The sequence below is a fragment of the Dendropsophus ebraccatus genome, chromosome 13 (genome assembly GCF_027789765.1).
Source record: "Dendropsophus ebraccatus isolate aDenEbr1 chromosome 13, aDenEbr1.pat, whole genome shotgun sequence".
In the NCBI taxonomy this organism is placed as follows: domain Eukaryota; kingdom Metazoa; phylum Chordata; class Amphibia; order Anura; family Hylidae; genus Dendropsophus; species Dendropsophus ebraccatus.
Genome location: NC_091466.1, coordinates 37,254,973 through 37,279,310, shown reverse-complemented (window position 1 = coordinate 37,279,310; position 24,338 = coordinate 37,254,973). Strand labels below are relative to the sequence as shown.

Below are 24,338 nucleotides of genomic sequence, written 5' to 3'. Positions count from 1 at the left end.
ACGTGCTTCTTCTCAACGCTGCACTGTGTCTCAAGGCCCGCCCACCTGGAGCAGCGTACGTACGCATGCAGGGCAGGGGTCAGAGAGCTAAGTGCTGCGTGGGGGCGGTGCCGCGGCGGACTTCACGGATAGCGCGATCAGGGGCCCACTCTGCTGCTGTGTAGTGTAGTAAGACGAACTTTCCCCGCGGCACACCCGACCATGTGTAGCGGCACACTGGTTGAAAATCACTGCTTTAGTTAACAGATTGCAATTTTCATGGAATATTTCACAATTCTACAACACATCATTTCAGCAGGCAAACATTCCAAACTGTTGACACAGAAAACACAATATAAACCTTCCAGAGGATTCTATAGACGTTTAATGGACCAGTCCAACATAATATAGATACCATCATTAAAGGTTTGCCGATATCTACAATGTTTTTAAACTCTGTTGTGATAAGATGCAGTAAGCATCTTTATCAAGATTGTCTAGATATTGACAAGAGAAATGAAGAAGTGCACCACTCTCTAAGCCAATCCAGTGGAAAGAATATAAATATAAAAAATATAGTAAAATCATACTATATAATATAAGTTATACATAATTCCTATCTAGTTTGCCAGACTAGAACAGGTCTCAACAAACAAAACCCCTTATAAATTGTGCACACAAATAGTTTCTCTGTAAAGAATGAAATGCAAGTAAAATCTGTCTTGATTATTTTAACAGCTGACGGTCCCTCTTACATATTATATAGCGATTGGACTTACCACTCTGACATGCATACGCAGGGTGTACGGACACATCGCTTTGCTCATCTCCGGACATGCGCACTTTGTTAAACGTATTACTATTATCTTGTTAACTGTATTACTATTATCTTTTTCTGGTATTTGTGTTTTAAAGGCTGGACTATTGTTAGGAACCATTGCTCCGACAAAGTCACCATTTTGGTGTGATGATACACGTAGGATTTGGTCCGGAGTAGCATACAGGGTCCTAGGTGACATCATTTTCATGTGATATTGTTTATGTGGTGCTTCTCTTTTCCCTAGGAGATATTGCTCATGTGATTTGTATATACACAAGTTTAGTTTACAGGCACTTGAGTTTGCTTATATTGTTTATTCACTGGTTTGGTTTACATTTGGCACTGGCACATTATTATATGTGTGTATATACATGTATTGAAGGTATTATTGTGTTTGTAGCACATGCACTTTGAAAGGGAGCAATAGGAAGGAGAACCAGCATTGAATACTGTTTGTGGACTGAAAGATCATATAATTACAGGTAGCTGTCCGGTGGGAAGCAGAGCATATCATGCTTGCTTCCTTGCATGGTTTACCCTTCAATGGGTGGTTTTAAGTGTTTTTAATAATGTTCGTGTCCAGTTGTTTTCTTTTTTCATGTATGATATGAATTGTTATTGAATAAAATTTGTATATTTTGACTATTTGTAGGTGTACCTATATATGTTTGACCTATCACTTATGCACATATCATTTTTTACAGGTGAACTATTTATGTGTGAGTTTTATTGGGGGTTTATTGTTTGTATGTTCCGACCTATTCTAGTTTGGCCAACTAGATCAAGACTTATAAAGACCGACGCACGCCTTTCGGTAAATCTGGTGAATCTGAGGCTGGTGTTCTGAGCTGATCTAGATGCAGGCATAAATCAGGTGTGTTAGAAGGCCACACCACCTCTTTGAAACGCCCTATGCCTGCCCATCAAGCGAGCAGTGTGAATGTTGGCAAAAAGGTATGTCTGTGCAGAAATCTGTGCCTTTTTGCTGACATACGCCGGGCACAGCCTTCATAAATCTCACCAATATGTTTTATGAAATGATCATTTTACTTTATATTTTATCTATGTATATTTTTTCACTGGAAACAATATATAATTGTGGATCCACTTATCTCATGCCAATATGCAACACAAGAGGGTGCATGGATTTGCCCACTAAATAAAAAATAAGAAATTATCTTTTATTCCATATCCAGATAAAATACATGGTTGCATGTATGTAACCATGTATTTTATCTAAACATGGAATAAAAGTTAAGTTTTAAGCTTCTACACACATCCTGTAGTGCTGGATTTCCTACACTATTTCGTCATATATTCTTTTTGCTGGATTGGCATAGAGAGCAGTGCACTTCTACATTACTCCTATTATCCAGTCCAGCGGAATACATGGATACAATTATACACTTGCAGGGGTTAAGAGATTGCTGAGCAGCTTCTCTCTAGTACATTTAGATATTGGCTAGTAATTGTTAATCACCAGAAAATGCAGGAAATATCTTCAAGTACACTCTTTGGGGGAGATTTATCAAAGGGTGTAAAATTTAGACTGGTGCAAACTGCCCGCAGCAACGAATCACAGCTCCTATATCATGTTAACAGAGCTGAAAGCTGAGCTGTGATTGGTTGCTGGTGGCAGTTTGCACCAGTCTAAATTTTACTCCCTTTGATAAATCTCCCCCTTTGTGTATTAGATTCCTGCCACAATCACTGGAGAATGCAGTGCTGGATTGAAGAGCTGCATCTAAAATAGATGTTGTGGATGAAGGCTGTTTAGATGCCTATATCATTAGATGATAGATGCCTTTAGGAACACTTGTGACACAGTCCCATTTCTGTCATAGCCAGACATAGTAAATGCTTTTTAAAACACCGGAGAGTCCAGCTTCCATCAACATAGTTGTCTTCTAGAACATATTAGACATATTTCTCTAGAGAGCCCAGTCTCCAAAGTTGAAATATACAATTACAGCTGTGTAGTTAATTTACAATGAGGACCAACCTTCCATTCATCTTTATTGTACCCCGAGCAAAAATGGGACCCTTTTTCTGTAAACTTAAGTCATTTCACAGATAAACGTAATAGCTGCAAGAAGATCTCAGCTTGGGCTTCAGCAGTGCTGCCTCATTAGGTCCAATCACCGATACCTCACAACAGTACCCTGGTGTAATCATCGGGCTTTTCGCTTTGTTCCAGGTGATGGCGGATACTGTCGGACAGGTGGCATGTCATAATGACTGGGGATGTGGCTGTTTTTTGGAGAGTCGTAATGGTTTGTCTGGAGGCTGTTACGAGGAGAACTGGTGGAGGCAGCTGCTGCTCCTCGTATAAAGCTATCTACAAAAAAGAAAAAATTAAGGCTATGTTATTTTTATATTTTACATAGATCAAATACAAAGTGGATGAAAAATAGTATGACTAAACTTTACTGAATAGTACACAACAATTGCAAACAATTCCGGCGAATCAAAATTTGCTGTGAATCGAGCCGTCAATTCCCGCAATTCTTTAAGAAATTCGCAAAAAAACAAAACCTGTTCATTCTTTGGGCAGATGGCGGAATCTTCCTGACCGCAGAATGAAGTCTATGGGACCAGCGGAGATGTGAGCAGGGGAGAGCTGCGCAAACCACGGTGGGTAATCCGCCCAGATTCCCTACCCTCACACAGAACTAAGAACCTAAAAGGCCATGAGACTAGTGTCCATTCAGTCAACCATAATTTGGGCACCAGTTCTGATCTGCGGCAAGCACTTAGAGTAGTACAAACTAATAACCTTACCTTGCTCCTGTGAGTCCACTTGGTACATAGCATCTTCATCAAAAAGTCCAATTTCTGCATATGACATTTCTCGATGGACTGGAGACTTCATCTCCATGTAGTTCCCCTCTGAGGTTCTGGACATCAGCATTGGAAGATCTTTAATGGTGGCATATGGATTCTCACTGTTCAAGGAGCTATTACTGATGCTGAGAGCAGAGTCCTTCACATATTCTATAAAAGTGAAAGTGTTAATGTATCATGTATCAACGATGCCTTGTAACCTTTAATCTAACAGAAGAAAAAGAGGCTTCCAATTTCACGCAATACTAGCTCCTTTATTATGGGAGCTCTTAGGTAATAAATTCTATAGTGAATATAACACCCATCATTGTATACTCACCATTTCCTTTATTATAGTAAACCCCAACACTGTAACTTCTGTCTATGCCTTGATGCCCTGAAAATAGAAAAAGTAAACTAAACTATTTAAAGTACTTCCATTTTAAATATTTCATTTCCAATTCCGCCATTTTGATCCTGTGCAGTGTAAAGAGTTTCCGGCTCCCTGTATGCTATTAAAGGGATTGTCCAGCGCTACAAAAACATGGCCACTTTCCCCCTACTGTTGTCTCTAGTTTAGGTGGGGTTTTGAAACTCAGCTCCATTGAAGTAAATGGAGCTTAATTGCAAACCGCACCTGAACTGGAGACAACAGTAGGGGGAAAGTGGCCATGTTTTTGTAGCGCTGGACAACCCCTTTAATAGTATTCATTCAGACTTCTTCCCATCAGGTGATAGCACTAGTTTAAGTTGCCTTGAGATGTTGTGATAATTTAGTAGTATTGATCCCAACCAGTATGTTTTTTTTTTTTTTTAACGTATTTTATTTGAAAAACTTTCAGAAGAGATACAATGACATCATGAAGCATGGGCATATCACAATCACATTTCACAGGTAGTAACGCAGTGACAGGTCATGAATGAAAGTTCTTCTCTTTTACATATGTTCATGGATATACCTCCATTCTTTTTTTACATTTGTGTAAACGTAGGTAGAAGAACAAAGGGGACAAAACAAAACATAACCAAACAAAACCAACCATAAAGTGATTAAAGAAAAAATAATGAAAGACAAGGAACCGCGTATTGTAGCTAATAGGCCACATGAAATTTGCACCGCTTCGTCTAGGGCGAAGCAACATTAATGTAAAAAAAAAATATAGTGACAGCATAAAGGCACGGTCTTAAGAACAAGAATAGTCACTCCTCAGTCTCCGCCTCTCCATCGCAACAGGCGGCTGCCTCGCACATTCACAATTCAAGGGAAGAAAAAGAACACCCCCCCCCCCCCAGCTCAGCATCATCTGTGTGTAACAATCTATAGGAAAACCTGTGGGACCTTATATAAATACATGGCCTATTTAAATCTAAGTCCCTCTGCTTCTGTCCAGTGGTCATGATCGCACCCTGAGACCCCCTAGCGTATTTCTCAGATCCTCCTTACAGTACCAGGCCGTGTATTGGAATATTAGCATGACTTCACGTCGTTCCCCGTCGGGGAGCGCTTTTTCTAAGAAATGTCTCCATTTCTTAAAAAACGTTGGGGTAGATTTTTCCTTTTGCCTTTCCGCCTCCCGTTTATCTAATAACATCAGTTGTTTTATGGGGGCCAGTATTTCGCCATGGTCGGAGTGTGAGGCTCTAGCCAATGACGTAATATGCACTTTTTTGTCACCAACAAGGAGATATGTACCCCCTTTTTGGCAATACATTTTGATGAATTGTCATCTGGATCTATAGGTATAAAATGAAAAATGGTCATCTGGTACTTCCAACCAGTATGTTAAGTGTTGATTTGCTAAGGTGGGGCAAAACAAAGATAACATGGCATGGTTATGAATTTCATTTCCTATGACAACTTCTAAATGCTGTTTTACAGTATTCACTCTTTTAGGTACCTTTAGGTGTAGCCTGATGTTTCCAGTCTGCTGGCAAGGTGGCATTGTGATCCGGACTATAGGAACTCATTCTCTCTCTTTCTGCTTTCATCACATTGGAAAAATGAGAAGTAATCTAAATTAAAAAAATCCAGATAGAACAAGTTGTTTGAATGTGGCAGAGAAAAAAAATGAGTCAGATTTATCATTTATATTACTTTGGTAACATTAATTCATTTTGACTTTTTGTTTTCAATTTAACTTAAATGGGTTGTCTGGTGAAAAATGATAATTAAGCATACCGATGGGGCTGTGGGAAACATCGCAAACATGTATGCTTACTTGTCGCACCCCTTTATCGTTGTCATTTCCCCGGTGTCTGCCCCAGCAACATGCTTAATTATCATTTTTTCTTTCTTTTAAAATGTCTTTTTATTAAACATGTAGCTATATGAACAGGAAGTACTAACAAGCATATACACTAAAATTGGCAGAGTCAGACAAAGCAGCCCCAATAACGAATAGCACGTATTATTGGAAACTGCAACATGGCATTACAGTAAATGTTGGAGAACTTGAATCTTTGAGCTATGCTCCCAAAACGCTAACCCCTCCAATCTGTATATCTGGTTGACTTTTGCCAACCAACGGCTGGTGTATTGTCCAATATCCAATTTGATACCAGTAGTTACTTTGCTGCAGCAATTAATGGTCGGAGCAACGCATTCGTATAGTATGGAAGTGCCTTCATCAAAAAGAGAAGTAGACATATCTCCAGTGAGGGAGCGAGCTTCCTGAGTGAGCTTCATAGCACATTAGACACCCAGGGTGTATGGGTATGTCCTGGGTCGTCTGGTGACAGGCAGCCAGGGCGTATCTGTAAAAAATAGCTGCTCAACACCATGTGGGTGCAGATGGTGACAGAGAGGCAGGAGGCCAGCTGCTCCTCACCACTTGTGATGCCAGTTGAACTGCAGTGAAAAGAAGGAGCCAGATCTCACCCAGCTTGCTGTGGCTGCATAGGAGTGTCTCCAGGCCACAGACAAGACTTTAGGGTGGGTTCACACTACAGAATCTGCACTGAGAAGTTCCAGCGGATTCCACTGCTTGTACCCACTCGCAGAAGCGCACATCTCCGCCCGTGCCATAGACACCTATGGTTGGGCCGACTCCGCCTTACTTCAAAAGAATTGACATGTCTATGGGATGGGCAGAGATGTGCGCCGCCGCAAGCGGGTATGAGTGACGGAATCCACTGGAATTTCTCCACGTGGATTCCCACCCTTAGGCTGGGTTCACACTATGTATATTTGAGGCTGTATTTGGTCCTCAATCAGGTCCTCATAGCAACCAAAACCAGGAGTGGATTAAAAACACAGAACGGCTCTGTTCACATAATGTTGCAATTGAGTGGATGGCCGCCATACAACGGTAAATAACTTCCATTATTTCAATACAACAGCCGTTGTTTTAAAATAACAGCATATATTTGCCATTAAATGATGGCCATCCACTCAATTACAACATTATGTGAACAGAGCCTTTTTGTGTTTTCAATCCACTCCTTGTTTTGGTTGCTATACAGCCTCAAATATACGTAGTGTGAACATCGTAGTATTGAACGGCACGATTTTCCAGTTCAGCATACTTGCTTCCCCTTCGTTCCCAGCTTACTGCATGTGCTATTACACACATCACAGACAGCGAGCGGAGAGGGGCTGCCCAAATGATCCTTAGATCATTCGGGCTGCATATTAAAGCTGGCAGTGGTCTGCTGTCACCACCCCTATAACGCAGAGCAACGATCTGCATGTTGAAAGACCACGATCAGCCGACTTTGTGCATGTCAGCCTATCATTGCCTTTCACAGGGCGCTATTACTCTAAACATTATTGACCCAAGCAGTCGGTAATTGGCCAAGTTAAAGTGACACTGTCACCCCCTATTTGCATTTTGACTGCTGTCCACAGGTGTAAAGGATAAATGTTACAGCTTTCATTACTTATTTTATATCACACCTCATGGTGCTTGTTCTGGTAAGAATTCATTTTTATCACCTTTGGATTGGTATATGTGGGCTGGGCCTCGTGGCCTATGTGCCACATCGCTCCGTCCCTAGCGCCACTTAGCCCCACTCCCATCCGTGACATCATCCGCATAGGCCCCGCCCCCTCAGCAGCCATTGGAAGGGCCAGCCTAAAGCTCTAGGCCCCACCCTCCTAGATTGTCCCACACCAATGGCCGGGGGTGGGGCCTATGTGGATGATGTCACAGATGTGGACGGGGCCAAGTGGTGCTGGGGGCGGAGCACATAGGCCACGAGGCCCAGCCCACATATACCAATCCACAGGTGATAAAAATGACTTTTTACCAGAACAAGCACCATGAGGTATTATATAAAATAAGTAATGAAAGCTGTAACATTTACCCTTTACACCTGTGGAGAGCAGTCAAAATGCAAATAGGGGGTGACAGTGTCACTTTAAGACAATAATCCTTTAGTATAATTGGGCCTTAACTCTGCTTCGAGGGTCCACGGGAAGAAGGCTAAAGGTGCTTGTGGGGCTGTACCACTATAGCTGATGGTCTCAGATCTGGATTTCAGCTCTCTGCTGTATCACGACTTATAACATCACTCTTCAGCTTTGTCGCATGCCATGCTTCATTTATTTATTTTTTTACCAGCCAGCCCCTTTAAACAGTGAGGTTATTCTACACCATGGTTCTTAAAGCAACTTTGAAGACATTCCCTACATGACTATATAGCCCCTGTAGAATGCTCAGAATACTGTAGAATACTCAAGAAAGATCATAAGGACACATTTACCTTCTTAGAGCCTGTCCTGTCCTGGCTGCATGGCACAGGAGGTGGGTTGGGGACACACTGAGACAGTGTGTGATAACTGGGGTTGGTGTAATAGTGCATATAACCTGGAGGCACATCTATAAAAACAGAGGAATAATTAGATCATTGACTAACAGACATTCTGTAAGGGCATATTCACATGGCCAAAAACTACCTGTTTTTTGACAATGAAACTGCATTGATTTTTGCCCCATAAACCATGCAGTTTTATTATAAAAGCGTCTCTCAAAAACCACATTGCTGTTTTTACCTCACAAAAAAGGAGGGATATCAAGCTCCCATTGAAATGAGTGCTTAGTGGCTAACAAAAACATGGACACTTTCTTCTAGAAACAGCAAGAGTCTTGTCCTCAATTCTGTATGGTTATCTTCTCTATTGAAGTGAATATAGCAATTGTAATACCACATGCAACCTGAGGACAGGTGTGGTGCTGTTTTTTGTTGCTGTGCCTTTTCAAAGCCTGGATAGTCTCTGAAAAGTGAATATTTCAGCTGTTAGGTCAGGGAGACACCTGGTGTCACATATATCCATTTGTGAATAAAAATTCCACAGTGCAAAGTGTCCGAGCTTGCAGAAGATCAGCAGCTTGGGAAGGCCTCTCTGACACTTTGCACTGGAAAATAAAAACATTTTTCTGAAAACACAGATGGAAATATGAGGAGTACCATGTGTCTTCTTGACCTAACAGCTATCCAACAGTATCAGCAGTTTGGAACATGAATTACAGCTGACAGATTCACAAAAACCTGCATTAACAACATCACCTAAATCCACCCTGATTTAGATTTTTTTTCCTGCAAGGTTTTTGCCCATGTGAACGTGCCCTAATAGCTTGTATGGTAAAATTTTTATGTCTACCTGGAACTTCATATACAGAGCTGGCTGGTCTAGTAGATGTGTACGACACTGCTAAGTTCTGACTCTCCTTGTCTTTCTGCCAGTGTCGGTAGACCAGAAATAAAGCAATTAATGCTACCACCAAGATTACTAAAGCGATGATGCCAATCATGGGTCCAATGGAATCGGCACTTACAGACGTCTTCGGAACCATTGTAAATGGGACATCACCTGCTGCATAAAAAGAACATTGCGTTGAATAGTTATGAAGGATATGGGTAACATGGCACACTGTTCCACTATAAAATTCAATTTGCAAGACCTACAATGTTATTGTACTTCTGTGCCTCTTTTATCTTTCAAGGGTAAAATAACTCCAGAAAAAAAAAAAAAAATAGCCACAATAAGATGCTGGCTAGAGATGAGCAAAATTACAGTAATAATTAAGCTAAGTGCTTCGTTATCTCTGCAATTCCTGAGACTGGATCCAGCTTTTCCCAGCACCCAGGCAGGAGCGGCAGTGAGTTAAAAGGCAGCCGCCTGATGAGCGGATTACAGAGATGACAAAGCACTTCGCTTCATTATTACTGTAAATTCACTTATCTCTAATGCTGGCCATGTGCCTTTTTCCTGCATAGCAAATGCACAAATCACAGATATGATTAAAAATAATATTTTAAAAAACACAAAAAAGTGCTCCGTGGTGTACCGGATATTCAGACACAAATGCAATAAAAGGGGTCCAAATACACTTTCTAGTCACAGGCAAAACAGAATATCCAACTACACCAGTAAGCCGCTGGCTAAAAAAAACAACCTAAACTTGTAAATATCAAGATAACTTGCTTTATTCCAGATACATCAATGCCAACAGTCCTGGTTTTAAATGTAAGGCCCACCCCATGACATCAATCTCCGCCCCTGTGCAACCCCTATGGTTTTTATTATAGACACTCCTAATGAGGCTAGTTAAAAGCAAAATGCGCTGACAGAATGAGAAACCATTGGTTCACTGCTCTGCCAGTCATTGTTTTGGTTGTAGGGTGTATTCTGCCTCAAGCCACTAGAGGCTCTTTTCTCCCAGCTCCAGGGCCCGGCAGGGAGGTCACTCATGCAGAAGAGCCCAAAGGAAGAGAAAGATAATGGTGTACTGGAGCCAGGTAAGTATGTGTGTTTATTGTTTTTTATTATTGTTAATAATTGGGAGGATGCCCACATGAAGGGTTTAGTCTAAAGGAGGAATGAACTATGGGTTTGGGGATTGATGAAGTTCAGCTCCGCCCAACCCTACACCCCTCCCCTGCCATTTTATCCATGCTGAAAAATGTGGTGGGTGTGGGCTGTCATGGGTAAAACGTGTTTTGTGGGATTGTTTGTGTCCCATTTAAGCGTTTTAAATACTTAATAGGAGGAGAACATTGCAATCATGAGATACTCTGGTCACAATAACACATGCTCATATTTGTTACTTGGGGGTAAACATAGGTAACCTCCGGGGACAATTGTATGGCTGAAACTATTCCCCTCTCATACAGTCTGTATTGCAGGATGTGGAGAGATGGAAAAAATCCCCTTACCTACTATGGCCAGATGCCATTACCTAAAGATGTTGCCATTCCTTAGGCTCCTATACCCACTGCAAGTGATCCTTATTCTACTACGACATGTTGACTTTAAGGGCCAGTTCACACGGAGTAAAATATCCCGTCTGCCGTCTGTTTCAATGGGGCGCCTTGCGCACCTCCGCTTCTGTGGCTCTCCGTTCTAAGAACTGACAGGAATTCCGCCAAAGTTAACTTAGTTAACTTAGATTTTGTAATATGAAACCTCTCAGTCAGTCTGATTTTGTAGAAGACCTAATTTAAACGAAAAACCCCATCCACAACTTATCTCCCCTCTACTGGGCTCTCAAGAGACAGGTGTCTAAGCAGTCGGCCCATGGCATCTTTAAAGCGACTCTGTACCCACAATCTGACCCCCCAAACCATTTGTACCTTCGGATAGCTGCTTTTAATCCAAGATCTGTCCTGGGGTCCGTTCGGCAGGGGATGCAGTTATTGCATTAAAAACAACTTTTAAACTTGCAGAGCTGTGTCTAACGGCCGGGGCTTACATTAGTATATGCATTAGGCTGGCATACCTCTCCTTCCCTCCTCCCCACCCTCCTCAGCATTAGGAATGATCCAGGAACATTTACTGCTGTTTCAGCTTTGCACAGGTGTCTTAATGATCCAGCCCATGTTCATTATGTACAAAGCTGGGGAATAGGAAGCAATCTGCCTGGAGCATTCCTAATCACGAGGAGGGTGGGGAGGAGGGAAGAAGAGGTTGTGCCAGCCTAATGCATATACTAATGTAAGCCCCGGGTGTAAGACACAGCGCTGCAAGTTTAAAAGTTGTTTTTAAAACAATAACTGCATCCCCTGCCGAACGGACCCCAGGACAGATCTTGGATTAAAAGCAGCTATCCGAAGGTACAAGTGGTTTGGGGGGGGACAGATTGTGGGTACAGAGTCACTTTAAATACTGGGAATCCACCCTTGTCCAAGATGACCTGACTAAACCTATACTGGATGGGTTGGCATCAGTGCACAAAGCAGTTATCAGTAAGATATAGAGAGAGACCATGCTACACATGGGTTTACCCTACCAAGACTCCCAAACACCCTAATAGGGTAGAAGCATACCATAGTTGTTATAAAGTGGACTGACTTACTCAAGGGTTTAGTGTCCTTCCCACTTATCTCTCATATTGTACTTGTTAAAGCATATAATGTTATTGATTAAAATGACGAGCGTGGACCTGATTGTGATGCTTTATTTATTCTGCCCAGCAAATTAAGTATAATTCTCCATGATGTACTTATGTACATCACTGTACTTATAAAAATGACCCCATTCTGCTTTGCTACCTCATCTATTTGTTCTATTAGGAGACTTTCTGCTGGTTCCACTATACTTGAAGACTTACAACACACCCCAATCAGTATATTATTATTCTTTCTTTCTTCCCTTATTTCCACCCTAAAAGACTCCACACTATCATCACAGTGTCCCAGAGAACCCCTTCCCCCAGAGCACAGTATGTCAAGACGGCCCTGCCCAGGGCCCAGCACTGGATCCATGAGGCCATGGTAAGGTGGCCTCATCCTCGGCTAATAAAAACACTATACTCTGGGCATACAGGATCCAACTAATGCTGACCAAAAAGAATACCTAGAGTAAAAGTAAAAAAGCTATGTGGCCATCCTTTAAAGGTCCCCATACACCTTATACTTTTGTTAGCCATGCCCGCCGCCCGTGGCAGGTTTAGTCAGCAGTGTAAGCAGTGTAAGGCTCTTTGGTATGGTAAGTGTCCACCAACAGATGATATCAATGGAGACAGGAGTCAGGCAGTGATTTTCCATCACTCCAGACCCCTGTCTCCACCGACATCATCTGGGAGAGATAAGCCGCAGCCAGAGCTCAGATAGCACAGGTGTGCTGAATGTTTCTGTGTATGGGAAGGAGAAGGGCAGGAGGAAGGGCCGTATTAACCACTAGGCACCCGTGGTCCGGTGCCTAGGACAGCAACTTGCAGGGGGACAGCACCAGGGAGCAGGGGAAAGGAAACCAATTTTTTTTTTTTTAATCTCCCACCTCCTGTTTAGACTTGCCAGTAAATCTGGTGTCTTTTTGAGAGAAGTAGGGGGGGAGGTATGGTCAGGTCTGGTGTGGCGGTGCTGATCAGGTCTGGTATGGCTGTGACACCTGGAGCTATTACATACCACTTTACCAATCCTGTGGTGAGAATTCCCTCAGACAATATGCAGACTGCTATAATTATTCAGCTTTCGTGCCTAGGGCAGCAGCAGCTGTTAATACTGCCCTGGCAGGAGGGGAAAGAAAACTGATGTCTAAACTATTATTAGGACATCAGTTATTGAAGGTGTATGGCCACCCTGGGAGTAATGATTACAGGATTTTTGTCAGAAGATGTAAGCCAGAGGGGTTAAAAATGGCAAATGGCAAACTTTCTGGGCACCTGAAAGTAAAAGGAAATTGTTTTCTAGCGAATATTTTTTATCTTTTTCAGTAAAACTCAACTCAATGTGTTGCCTTGTTTGGCCTTCTTTAGACATATCTTTTGCATTTATTCTGGGAACTGCCAGCAATTTTTCTTTCTTTTTTTTTTTGCAGTTTTAGAGGCAGTTTTTCATGTTTTTTTCTCATTGTAATTACATTACTATAGGCATTTTTTCATATGGCATCTTATGTCCTGCAGTTACAGTATGTGATTATTTATCATCTGATTACAGGACTGGGGAAAACACCATAATGCATATAGACAGGATGTTTTTCTGGCATTTTTACACCCCTATAGAAGTCTATGGGGTAAACACCAATGTTTTTGTGGAAAAAAACATAATGGCTGCAGGCCCTGCTGCGATAAAAAAAAACAACTGCAAACAGCCTTTAAAAAATGCCATAATACAAAAATAAAATGCATTGAGAGTCTCCATTGACTCTCAGCTAAAATCTGTGTGCACATGTTTGGCATTTTTATTGGCTTTGCATCATATCTTATTCCATGCTTTTAGTTAACGTGTGACACTGAAAAAAGGTGGCCACACATAACTGGAATCAGTCATGAGAACCATGGTTAAAAAGATTTATGTCAGAGCAAAATATCAAAAAAAGCCAAACACAACTGATTGCTTCCCATAATCTATTTCTCCATCTCTTTGCTCTGATAGACAGTCTTCTACTAAAAGGGTCCTTTAACACGTACCAATATGGGGCGTGCAAGGACATAAACGAGTGCTGATCAGCGAGATCGGTGCTCGCTTGCAGTGCCTCTACACGCCACAACTGTCGCTGGGCCACAGAAACGATCCCAGTCATTTAAATACATTGCTTTTGGCCATAAGTAGTCTTTTTCCACAGGGAGATGTGTGGTTGATAAGCGATGATTTATGGCAGTGCACAAAAGATGCGATCAGCCAACGAATGTGACTTTTCCCACTCAGCTGATCACATTTACATAGGCAGAGTGAGCATTTCTAGCAACGCTTATTGCCTATAATCACCCTGTGTAAAAGGGCTCTTACTGTATCAGTACATCATCTACCATCATGCACTTTGTACCTTTTTCACATCGGGCTCCAGACCAACCAGCTTCACACAGGCAATGACCAGTCACATGATCACAGGTGGAATTGTGGAGACAGTCACAGACCTGGTAGCATTTCAGCCCATAAGTCCTAGGAGGGCACCCTGTTGTGGAACAATATAGTACATAATAACATGAGTGGACATGTTGCTGGTGCAGCCTATTCAGTTGCACAGGAGCCCAGTGAAGGGGAAAGGCCTGCTCATTGCTGCTCTGCCAGGGCAAGCACAGATAGGGCCAGCCTTTGAAGTGTGCAATCGGAGTGATCAGTTCAGCAGGTAGTTGGGGACACTGCTGTAGCTCCCCTCTCCTATACATCTATACATCAGACAGACCAGTGATTTTATGCTGGTTTCACACATGGCAGTTTTTTTGAAAACTGCAATTGCAGTCTTTGAGCAAAAACTAGAAGTGAATTCAAAGTAATGGGTACAATAAAGGCAGCACTTATATGTCTCCAATCTGCTGGGTCACCGGTAGATGGTTGGTAACCTAGACAATGAGCTGTCAAAAATGGGAGAGGGAAAGAGCAGCATTTCAGGAGAAGGAGGTAAGTTTGCTAAATTAAAGGGGTTATCCAGCAAAAATCTTTTTCTTTCAAATCAACTGGTGTCAGAAAGTTATATGGAATTATAATTCACTTCTATTTAAAAAATCTCAAGTCTTTCTGTACTTATTAGCTACTTGTATGTCCTACAGGAAATGTTGTTTTATTTTCATTCAGACACAGTGCTCTCTGCTGACATCTCTGGCCGAGACAGGAACTGTCCAGAGTAGGAGAGGTTATCTATGGGGATTCATAGAAAGCCAAGTTCCTGTCTCGGCCAGAGTTATTAGCAGAGAGCACTGTGTCTGAATGAAAATAAAACATTTCCTGCAGGACACACAGTAGCTAATAAGTATAGGAAGATTTGAGATTTTTAAATAGAAGAAAATTACATATCTATATAACTTTGTGGCACCAGTTGATTTTAAAGAAAAAGATTTTCGCTGGACAACCCCTTAAACTTTGTTAGTTGAGATGGAAAGACCTCTTTAAAAGCAAAGTCCAGCCTCGGGAGGAGGGGACAACAAAGACCGTAACTTACCTCTCCCCAGGACATCACAACTTTGATGGACAGTCCATCAGTGACTGGAACGGGACGCCGCTCCAGTCACTGATTGGCTGAGGGGGCTGTCCATCAGCCAAATCGGGTAGTTTCCCCTGAGTCATGACGTCATCACAACTCGAGAGAAAAGGGTCTGCGGCGGGGGTCCTGGACCTTCTGGCACGGTGAGTCGCGGGCATCAAGAGAGGTAAGTACTTATTCCCTATTGTTTTACCCCTTGCTGAATTTAATTTAAAAAAATCTCTGGACTTTCTTTGCACCAACTTTCATGAATTATTAAATTATATTGGATTTGAGACCCCACAATCATGCAATATTCACTTACGACTATCACAGTAGGGTCCATGATATCCAGGCAGACAGGAGCACTTTCCAGTCACGTGATCACATTCTGCTCCATTTTGGCATCTGCATTTGTTCATACAGTTCTCTCCAAATGTCCCTAGGGGGCACACTAAACATAACAGAACACATTGTACAGTTATAAGCATATCACACATCATTATATGACAGTTATACAGTCTTGTGCATTCCCATTGACAAACGCTTGACAAAGGGAGCTGCTGCTCTCGAAACGTCGCGTACCCTGCATGGAAGTTGGACTTTTCATTCCCGTCCGGGAAGTGTGTCCTGATGGCTACAAGCTGAATTAGGACGCATACTAAGAGACTCTGCTACCGTTTGCCACTGGGTGATGTAAAATTTAAGTGACTTTATTCATTATGAGACATGTAATTGTCCTTGAAAAATACGAATGAGAAAATGAAGTCATAAGCAATTGAAAACCACAGTTTGGTGTAGTGTGTGTTCATTTGTTGCTTTATACGGAATTTGTGCATTCCCATGCCATACAATATTTAATCATAAAGGGTAAAGAGAGACAGATAACAGAAGACTATTTTAGCACACGGCTACTAAGCAGACAACATAAAACCCTGGGGGTCTTACCTTCAGAACAAGTTTTCCCATTCCATCCTGCCAGGCAATTACAGTTCCCATCAATAGCATTACATTGTCCTCCATTTTGGCAATAGCAGGTATTGGCACAGTCTTTCCCCCATAGCCCTAGAGGGCATGCTGAAATAAAAAGCACCTTAAATGCAGTGATGTGTAGAGTGTGCCCTACACAGGCTGACAATCACTGACCCCCAATACCACCCATTGGCCACCCCATACATAAAGATAATAGAGCTTTGTTACCATCAGAGCATGTCTTTCCAGTCCAGCCTGGTAAACAGTCACATCTTCCATCTATAGGACTGCATTGTCCTCCATAATGACAATAACAAGAACTTGCACAATCCTTCCCCCAAAACCCTGGAGAACAGGCTGAGAAGATAAAACAGGATATCATTTAATGTGTGTCTGTTCACGCAGGGTTGAATCAAGGTCTGTGGAGCTCCCTGGCAGAATATGAATGAGATCCAACCCATCTAAAACTTATAACTGCATTAAAACTATTCTAATAGTTAATATAGTGCACATAGATACCAAATAAAAGGACCAAACTGTGCTCACATACTACACCCATGTAATACAGCGTCTATATAATACTACTGGGGTACTAAGATTACAAAACTGTCAGGGTGCCTTCACACCTACCGGATCCACAGCGGATCTCACTTCTGCGAATTTGGAGCGAGATACACTGCGGATCTGGTACCATTCACCCTAATGATAGCACATACCCGCAGCGGGATTGACATCCCGCTGTGAGTATGAGCTTTAACCCCCTAATGCATCCCTGCCTCCTGCAGCTCCACCGCATCCCCCATCATCCCTGCAGCCATCACACATTCCCGATCGCCGCCCGCATCCCCCATCATCTCTGCAGCCATCATGCATTCCCGATCGCCGCCCGCATTCCCGATCATCCCCGCAGCTGGCACGCATCCCCGATCGCCGCCCGCAGCCCCCCCCGCATCATCCCCGCCGCCGAGAGCATACATTACCTGCTCCTCGGCGCAGCTGCTGGGATGATGCGGGCGGGCTGCGGGGATGATCTGGGATGCGGGCGGCGATCGGGAATGCGTGATGGCTGCAGGGATGATGGGGGATGGGGGCGGCGATCGGGAATGCGTGATGACTGCAGGGATGATGGGGGATGCGGGCGGCGATCGGGGATGCAGGCGCCGGGGCTGATGGGGGCAGCGGTGGAGCTGCAGGAGGCGGGGATGCAGCGGGGCTGCGGCCATCAGGGGGTTAAAGCTCATACTCACAGCGTGATGTCAATCCCGCTGCGGGTATGTGCTATCATTAGGGTGAATGGTACCAGATCCGCAGTGGATCTCGCTCCGAATTCGCAGAAGTGAGATCCGCTGTGGATCCGGTAGGTGTGAAGGCACCCTCAAAGAAGAATTTTAGAGCAGGTCATGTGATCTGTGTTTGGTAAGAACCTGTAAAAGGCCCAAAGTCCCTTTTGAACTTACACTCAGAGCAGTCGTTGCCTTTCCAACCAGGAGAACATTTACAGGATCCATCCATAGGGTTACATGTAGAGTGGTAAGAACACTTACAATAAAAGGTACATTTCTTCCCATAACGTCCCGGAGAGCAGCCTGAAACAGGATAATTATTTTATTTTAAGAGCACTAACTTATTCCAGAGGTTTATACTTAACTTTTTCCCTGTCCCCATTAGGGCTCACAATCTAAACTTACCTATCTATATGTTTTGGTTGTAGGAGGAAACCGGAGTACCCAGAGGAGACCCACACAAACGTGGGGGAAACATACAAAAAGAAGATAGGTATCAGGTATAAAAACCGCTTTACCTGCCAACTGTTTGTATGTGTTATTGCAGCAGTCACAACTCATAAACAGATGTGTTGCTGTCTCTGAAAAAAAGCAGCCATGTTTTTTTAATCCACAGAGAGAAAAAAATATTTCCTTACTGTTCTCGCAGTTGCTTCCCTGAAATCCAGCCGTGCAGGTGCATGATCCATCTTCTGCAGAGCAGGAACCACCATTTTTACAGGTGCAAGACATATTACAGCTGCGTCCCCAATATCCTTCCTTACAAGTCTTCTCACAATGTTCTCCTAAACGACAGAAGGAATAGTTAAACTATAGAAAAGCCGAATACGAGGATTCAGATACCTCAAAGCAAATGGTTTTCACATGAATAGAACAGTGCCGGTGTGGGGAAGCCGATGACGCGGTTCTTTTTTTGAACCAGGTGATGGTTCCCGCGTAGGCGCCATTCTATTTCCAGGCACAGGCCAGGGATGAAGCCACTGGACGCGTAGCCAGTCCGCCCCCAGTGGGAGGAAACCCCCGCTTCTCTTTGACGTGGCTTCATAAGAATTAGTCAAAAAAAGGACAGCGGCACCGGTGAAAATCTTAAAGCGAATGTAATGATGGTACATTCGCTTTAATCCATATACTTAAATGATAATAAAATGCATTTGTATAGTGCCAACATTAGCTCTCTTAGAAGCTCCAGTTAGAGCAATAATTTATTCATCCATGTTAGTGCAATGTTTTAACTCTCACAGAGCCTCTCTCTACTCCAGGGATGGGGAATGTTCGGCCCTCCAGCTGTTGCAAAAGCCATGGCTGTCCAGGCATGATGGGAATTGTAGCTTTGCAACAGCTGGAGGGCCGAATGTTCCACATCTCTGCTCTACTCTAAAATAACTGAATCCTTAATCAGTCTATTATCTATCTATCTAAAATTTCCAGAGAAGTATGAGAAGCAGCTCATCCAAATTCAAATTCAAAGTGGTGGGTGCAGGTAGTATCCTATCATCTGTATATTTGATCAATCTATTACCATCTATCTTGTATCTAGTCATTAAAAAATATCTTTAGTATCGAGTGCACTATGTAACTACACATGCTTCCTGTTTTCATTTGCATATCTAATGACTTAATCAATCACATGTATATCGATGTATTCACTGGCTTGAGAAAGGTCCAAATTGAAGGACTGATAGGTCGCTGTTTTTTCAGTGTGATGGTATGAAATACGTTTTTCCACTTTATTTTTCACGTATTTTGGAGTGCTGCTGTCATAATTTTGATTGACTAAATATACAACCCTGAACCCAGAATATGCAATTGCTAACAATGGGTTAAATCATGTGCAAGATAGCACACAGATTGGTTAATTAACCCCTAATCTCACAACCAATAAAATGTTGTTTGTATGATTTGCACTTGAATATAAAATTTGATGTGTTTCACATAATCATGCTTGAAAAAGATAGTGTGAGGCTATCGAAACGTTGCATCTCGTTTGCCGCACCAGTATATCCTGTTACATTTTGTCACACTACATTTTTTTGATGGAATAAAACAACACTGAAAGTTTTTTCACGAACTAGCTGGGTGCTGCAGATTTTTTTTGGATGTATTGCAGGTTTGTGGTCGGAGAAATCTGCGTGCACCCATTTACTAATTTGATGTAGTGCTGCTTCGTTATCCTATTGTCTATCTATCTATCTATCTATCTATCTATCTGTTATTTGTCTATCTCTGTCTATAATTTTTCTGGTTTATACTCTTACCTGTCCATCCTGGTAAACATGTGCACTTGCCAGTGATAGGATCACAGCTGTCAGAGTTTTTACATTCACATCTCTGGCTACACCCAGGACCATAGTTTCCTGCCTGTGTACAAAGGAGCACACAATCATATATTTGCGTCTTTTGGAGGAACAGCCCCTATTTTTAACCCAAGTCCTTACATTTTTTTTTTTTCTTTTAAAACACTGTGCTTGTTATTAAGGTTCTGTCCCTGATACTGTTATCCAGGCACTATGTATTACACTGTTATGGAGGCCACTTTCCATGATGCACTCTCTTTGACACTATTATGGAGGCACTGTGCATTACATTGTTAGGCTATGTTCACACTACGTAAAACAATGGCCGTAGTTTTCACCGCAAAACTACGGCCGTTGTTTTAAGGAAGATACGATACAGCAATTCGTACGAACTACGGTTGTACAATGCACACAGCATATAAGACTACGGCCGTAGTTCGTACGGACCCGAGAAAAATTAACATGTAATTTTTTGCGGCCGGTAATGTTACAACTACGGCCGTGAATTTCAATGCGGCCGCACACGTAAAATTTATTTTGGCCAAATTAAACTTTTAATGTAAAAAATTTACTGAGTGGTTTATTGGGCTAGTCGCAGTATTTCAATTAAATGACATGTTTCAGCCCGGTTAAAAACACGCTAGGAGGCAATAATAAACAAATAAAACGCAAAATTCCGGCCAGTGAAAACAACGGCCGTTGTTTTACATAGTGTGAACATAGCCTTAAAGGGACACTGTCAGTTATATTGTTATGAGAACAGTCTAAAACTATTAATGGCACTATGCCTGCCACTGTTAAAAAAGCACTGTGCATGACATTGTTTTGTGGGCTTTGTATCTCATACTGAGCACTGTGTCTGACTGCCATGATAGCAGTGCTTCTGACACTGCAATGATGGGTTTATGCATCACCATGTTGTGGATGCATGGTGTCTGACACTGTTATGGTGGCACTATGACATTATGGGAGCCACATACATTACATTGTTATAGACACACTGAGGATGATTTACTAACGTGTTTCCATGACCACATTTACTAATGTCATGCGCCACAAAAATTTCGAAAATAAAAACCCCACACCCATCATTTTATGTTTTAAAACACAAAAGTGGGCATGTTGTGAACATGTTAATTTAAAACCACTTATTTATTAAACAACCTTTTTTAAAGGGTTTTCTATTCTAAAAATCAGCCACTTTTGGTGTAGCGGGATGGTGAGGGTTTAGTTTTGTAATGTCAAAAACCCAACAGATTTAATAAGGGCAATCAGACACATTAATAAATCTGTTGGTCTGGGAAACCACAGAGTTGTAGGGTCCTTGAAAACCAGACAATCTTAGTAAATCCACCCCAACAGTTTAAGGCTATGTGCAGACTATGTACTGAAATCTTAACCCCCCTCTGGCAGGGCTGTTGTGCCAGACGGGGGGTAAGATTTCAGTGTTGGTTTGGTGTTCACTTGTTTAATTCACCTGTATGGTTGCACATGAATTTATTTTGTTATCCTAAATTTGGTTTTCTATAAATTCCATTGTGATAATTGGATTAATTTATGTAGGGGTTACATACAGTTCCCCTCTTTAGTTTAGTTTAATTTATTCAAAAATTAATTCATGCACTGCTTGTACCAACATCCACCACAGTATACCATTCTATATTAATTGTACTTCTTAATACACCACACTGATATCTTCCTCCCCCTCTGGTTTTGACCTCTGTGTTCTATCCCATATTCTATTTTATGTGTTTTTATGAATTGATTATTGAAATTAAGACTTTTATTATATATTTTCATCTATTTGTGCAATTTTTGGGGGTTATTACTGTTATAAAGGCACTAACCCTAACATTTATTTATTTAAATATATAAAAAGATAAGATGTTCCAGGTAAAACCCCCACAAAAGACAATAGGGCGCTGCCTGGAGAAAAAAAGGTTAAATCTCTGGAGGCGACAAGCCTTCTTTACCATGAGAACAGTGAATCCCCTCCTAGGTTGAACTTGATGGACATGTGTCTTTTTTCAACTGTACTAACTATGTAACTATATATCTGTAAATATTGTGTGAGGATGGCAGTGGCAGGATCTGAAATGTACCTTGCACGGCAGTTCACACTTCTCCCCATACCACCCAGATGTACAGGTGCAGTGTCCAGTAATGGGGCTGCAGGATCCACCATTGGCACACTCACAGGTCCTGTTACAGTTGAAGCCCCAGCTTCCATTAGGACATGGAACAGAGCAGTCCCCTTTCTGCCAACCTGGAATAAAGAGCATTGACTTCAATGGTAACACTTTATTTTTCATTAAACATGGCCAGCTGATCACTTTATGATTAATTCAGTATTTTGGGGGTCCACACTGTGCTTTTAACCACTACTCATAATTAAAGGGATTATACATTACTACAAAAAATACCTTCAAATACCCCTAATATGTCATTAAAATATTAGCACTTTGTCATCAGAGACTGTGAATATTGCTGCCCATAAAGATCAAACATGGAAAGCATCAGATTAAATATATGTCCCTACATTGCAGATATTCTTAGCAGTGGAATGGTGTATATGTGGATGAGCACTTACCTTCTTTACACACACAAGAGCCATCTATAGGGGAGCATGCCAGGTGGTTGACACATTTGCACATCTGAGAACATCCATCTCCAAAGGTTTCATCAGGACAGAAGTGAGAACAGTGATTTCCCTGACACAATGTAACAAAATGGTAGTCAGTATGGATTATTTGTGAGCAAGGTCCAAGCATAAGTGACTACACCATATGAACAAGCTGCTACTGAGTAGTGCATAGATAAAAGTGGGCGAATTTCTTGTATTTACCGTCACCCCCACATATCACCATCTTTTTAAATAAGGAGGGCTGAGAGCTTGCTTAACTGTCCCTTTAACAGTGGTACCTTGGTTTAAGAGTAAGTTGGATTACAAGCGTTTTGCAAGAAGAGCTCACAGTTTTTCAAAATTGTAACTTGGTTTAAGAGCAACCTGTACTGGGTGGGAGGGCAAGTAGGGGAGGGCCACGGCCTGCACAGGGTGGTCTACAGCCCTGTACTATGACCCAGAAAGTCTCCCTCAGCTTCCAAATCATGGCAGATCCACTTCAGGCTGTGGCTTACATCAGGGGACAGGACTGTGGAGGTAATCTTTTCATAGCTGTAACCCCTCTCTCCCTGAACAGTGAGTGCTAAAAGTTTTTACCCTAAGAAATCTAAGTTACATCACTATTTATATGGCAATAAAAACCAGGCACCTTCTGACCTCCCCATATACATGGGCCATCATATTTCCTCGATGGGGTGCGGTAAGCTTGAGCCAGACAGCTCTGGTAGTGTCTTAGCCCTCTCAGAACAATAGAAGCAAAGGGAATGATCAGGTCTGTACCAGAAACAGAGTTGCAGATGCAGGCAGATATTTGATAAAATAAAGTATGCCTTTGTCTTTGCTGATGGCCATTTGCAGAGTTATAAAATAAAACTTTCCTTGGAAGCTGAATGCCACAGAAGTAATTCTGAGCCCCAGCATGCACACCTCTTAACTTCCCACACAGGGCCAAGCCTCCAGGTGGAGTGGTGGGGGAAAGGTTTGCATGCTGTGGCTTAGCATCAACTCTGGGGCACTTCAACTCTGCAAATGGCCATCAGTAAAGACAAAGGCATCATGTGTTTCATCTCCCTATCACCTGTCTGCCTGTGCCTGCAGCTCTGCACCTGGTACAGACCTGACAGATTCCCTTTAAGGGAACCAATCACCTCCCTGAGGAAGAGTGAGTTGGAGAGCTGCGCCCAGCAGCTATAAGGTACCTTTAAGCCTAGCTGTATGGTTTCCTTTAAGCAATGAAAACAACATTCCCATTCCTTCAGTCAGGAGGCCACCAACTTGACCTTGTTCGAAAACCCAGCCATCACAACTTCATATGGCAGAGAGTTCCACAGTCTTCCAGCAGTTCCACTGCTCTTACAGTAAAGAGTTTACACAGGGAGATGCGCAGCCCATAGAGATACATTTTAAGGCTGGGTTCACACTACGTATATTTGAGGCTGTATATTTGAGGCTGTATAGCAACCAAAGCAAGGAGTGGATTGAAAACACAGAAAGACTCTGTTCACATAATGTTGTAATTGAGTGGATGGCCGTTATTTAATGGAAAATATTTGCAGTTATTTTAAAACAACGGCTGTTATATTGAAATAATGGCAGTTATTTACCGTTATATGACGGCCATCCACTCAATTTCAACATTGTGTGAACAGAGCCTTTCTGTGTTTTTAATCTACTCCTGGTTTTGGTTGCTATGAGGACCTGA

General features: G+C 42.2%; 1 protein-coding gene across 3 annotated transcripts in view; it reads right to left on the bottom strand.

The window, feature by feature from the left end:
- Positions 1-2,779: 2,779 nt before the first annotated feature.
- The window catches only part of PEAR1 (platelet endothelial aggregation receptor 1), a 114,008-nt gene continuing 92,449 nt past the window's right edge, over positions 2,780-24,338 (bottom strand). For 2 of the 3 annotated variants that reach the window (XM_069949741.1, XM_069949743.1), the window contains 15 exons: positions 22,604-22,724; positions 22,116-22,279; positions 19,975-20,077; positions 18,358-18,504; positions 17,894-18,022; positions 16,665-16,793; positions 16,413-16,541; positions 15,790-15,918; positions 14,331-14,459; positions 9,225-9,437; positions 8,327-8,442; positions 5,521-5,635; positions 3,963-4,019; positions 3,581-3,793; positions 2,780-3,137 (listed from right to left, as the gene is read on the bottom strand). In XM_069949741.1, coding sequence (XP_069805842.1) covers positions 2,971-3,137; positions 3,581-3,793; positions 3,963-4,019; positions 5,521-5,635; positions 8,327-8,442; positions 9,225-9,437; positions 14,331-14,459; positions 15,790-15,918; positions 16,413-16,541; positions 16,665-16,793; positions 17,894-18,022; positions 18,358-18,504; positions 19,975-20,077; positions 22,116-22,279; positions 22,604-22,724 — 2,061 coding nt within the window. In that variant the 3' untranslated portion in view covers positions 2,780-2,970. The remainder of the gene's footprint in view (positions 3,138-3,580; positions 3,794-3,962; positions 4,020-5,520; positions 5,636-8,326; positions 8,443-9,224; positions 9,438-14,330; positions 14,460-15,789; positions 15,919-16,412; positions 16,542-16,664; positions 16,794-17,893; positions 18,023-18,357; positions 18,505-19,974; positions 20,078-22,115; positions 22,280-22,603; positions 22,725-24,338) is intronic. The other variant, XM_069949742.1, reaches the window with a different exon arrangement.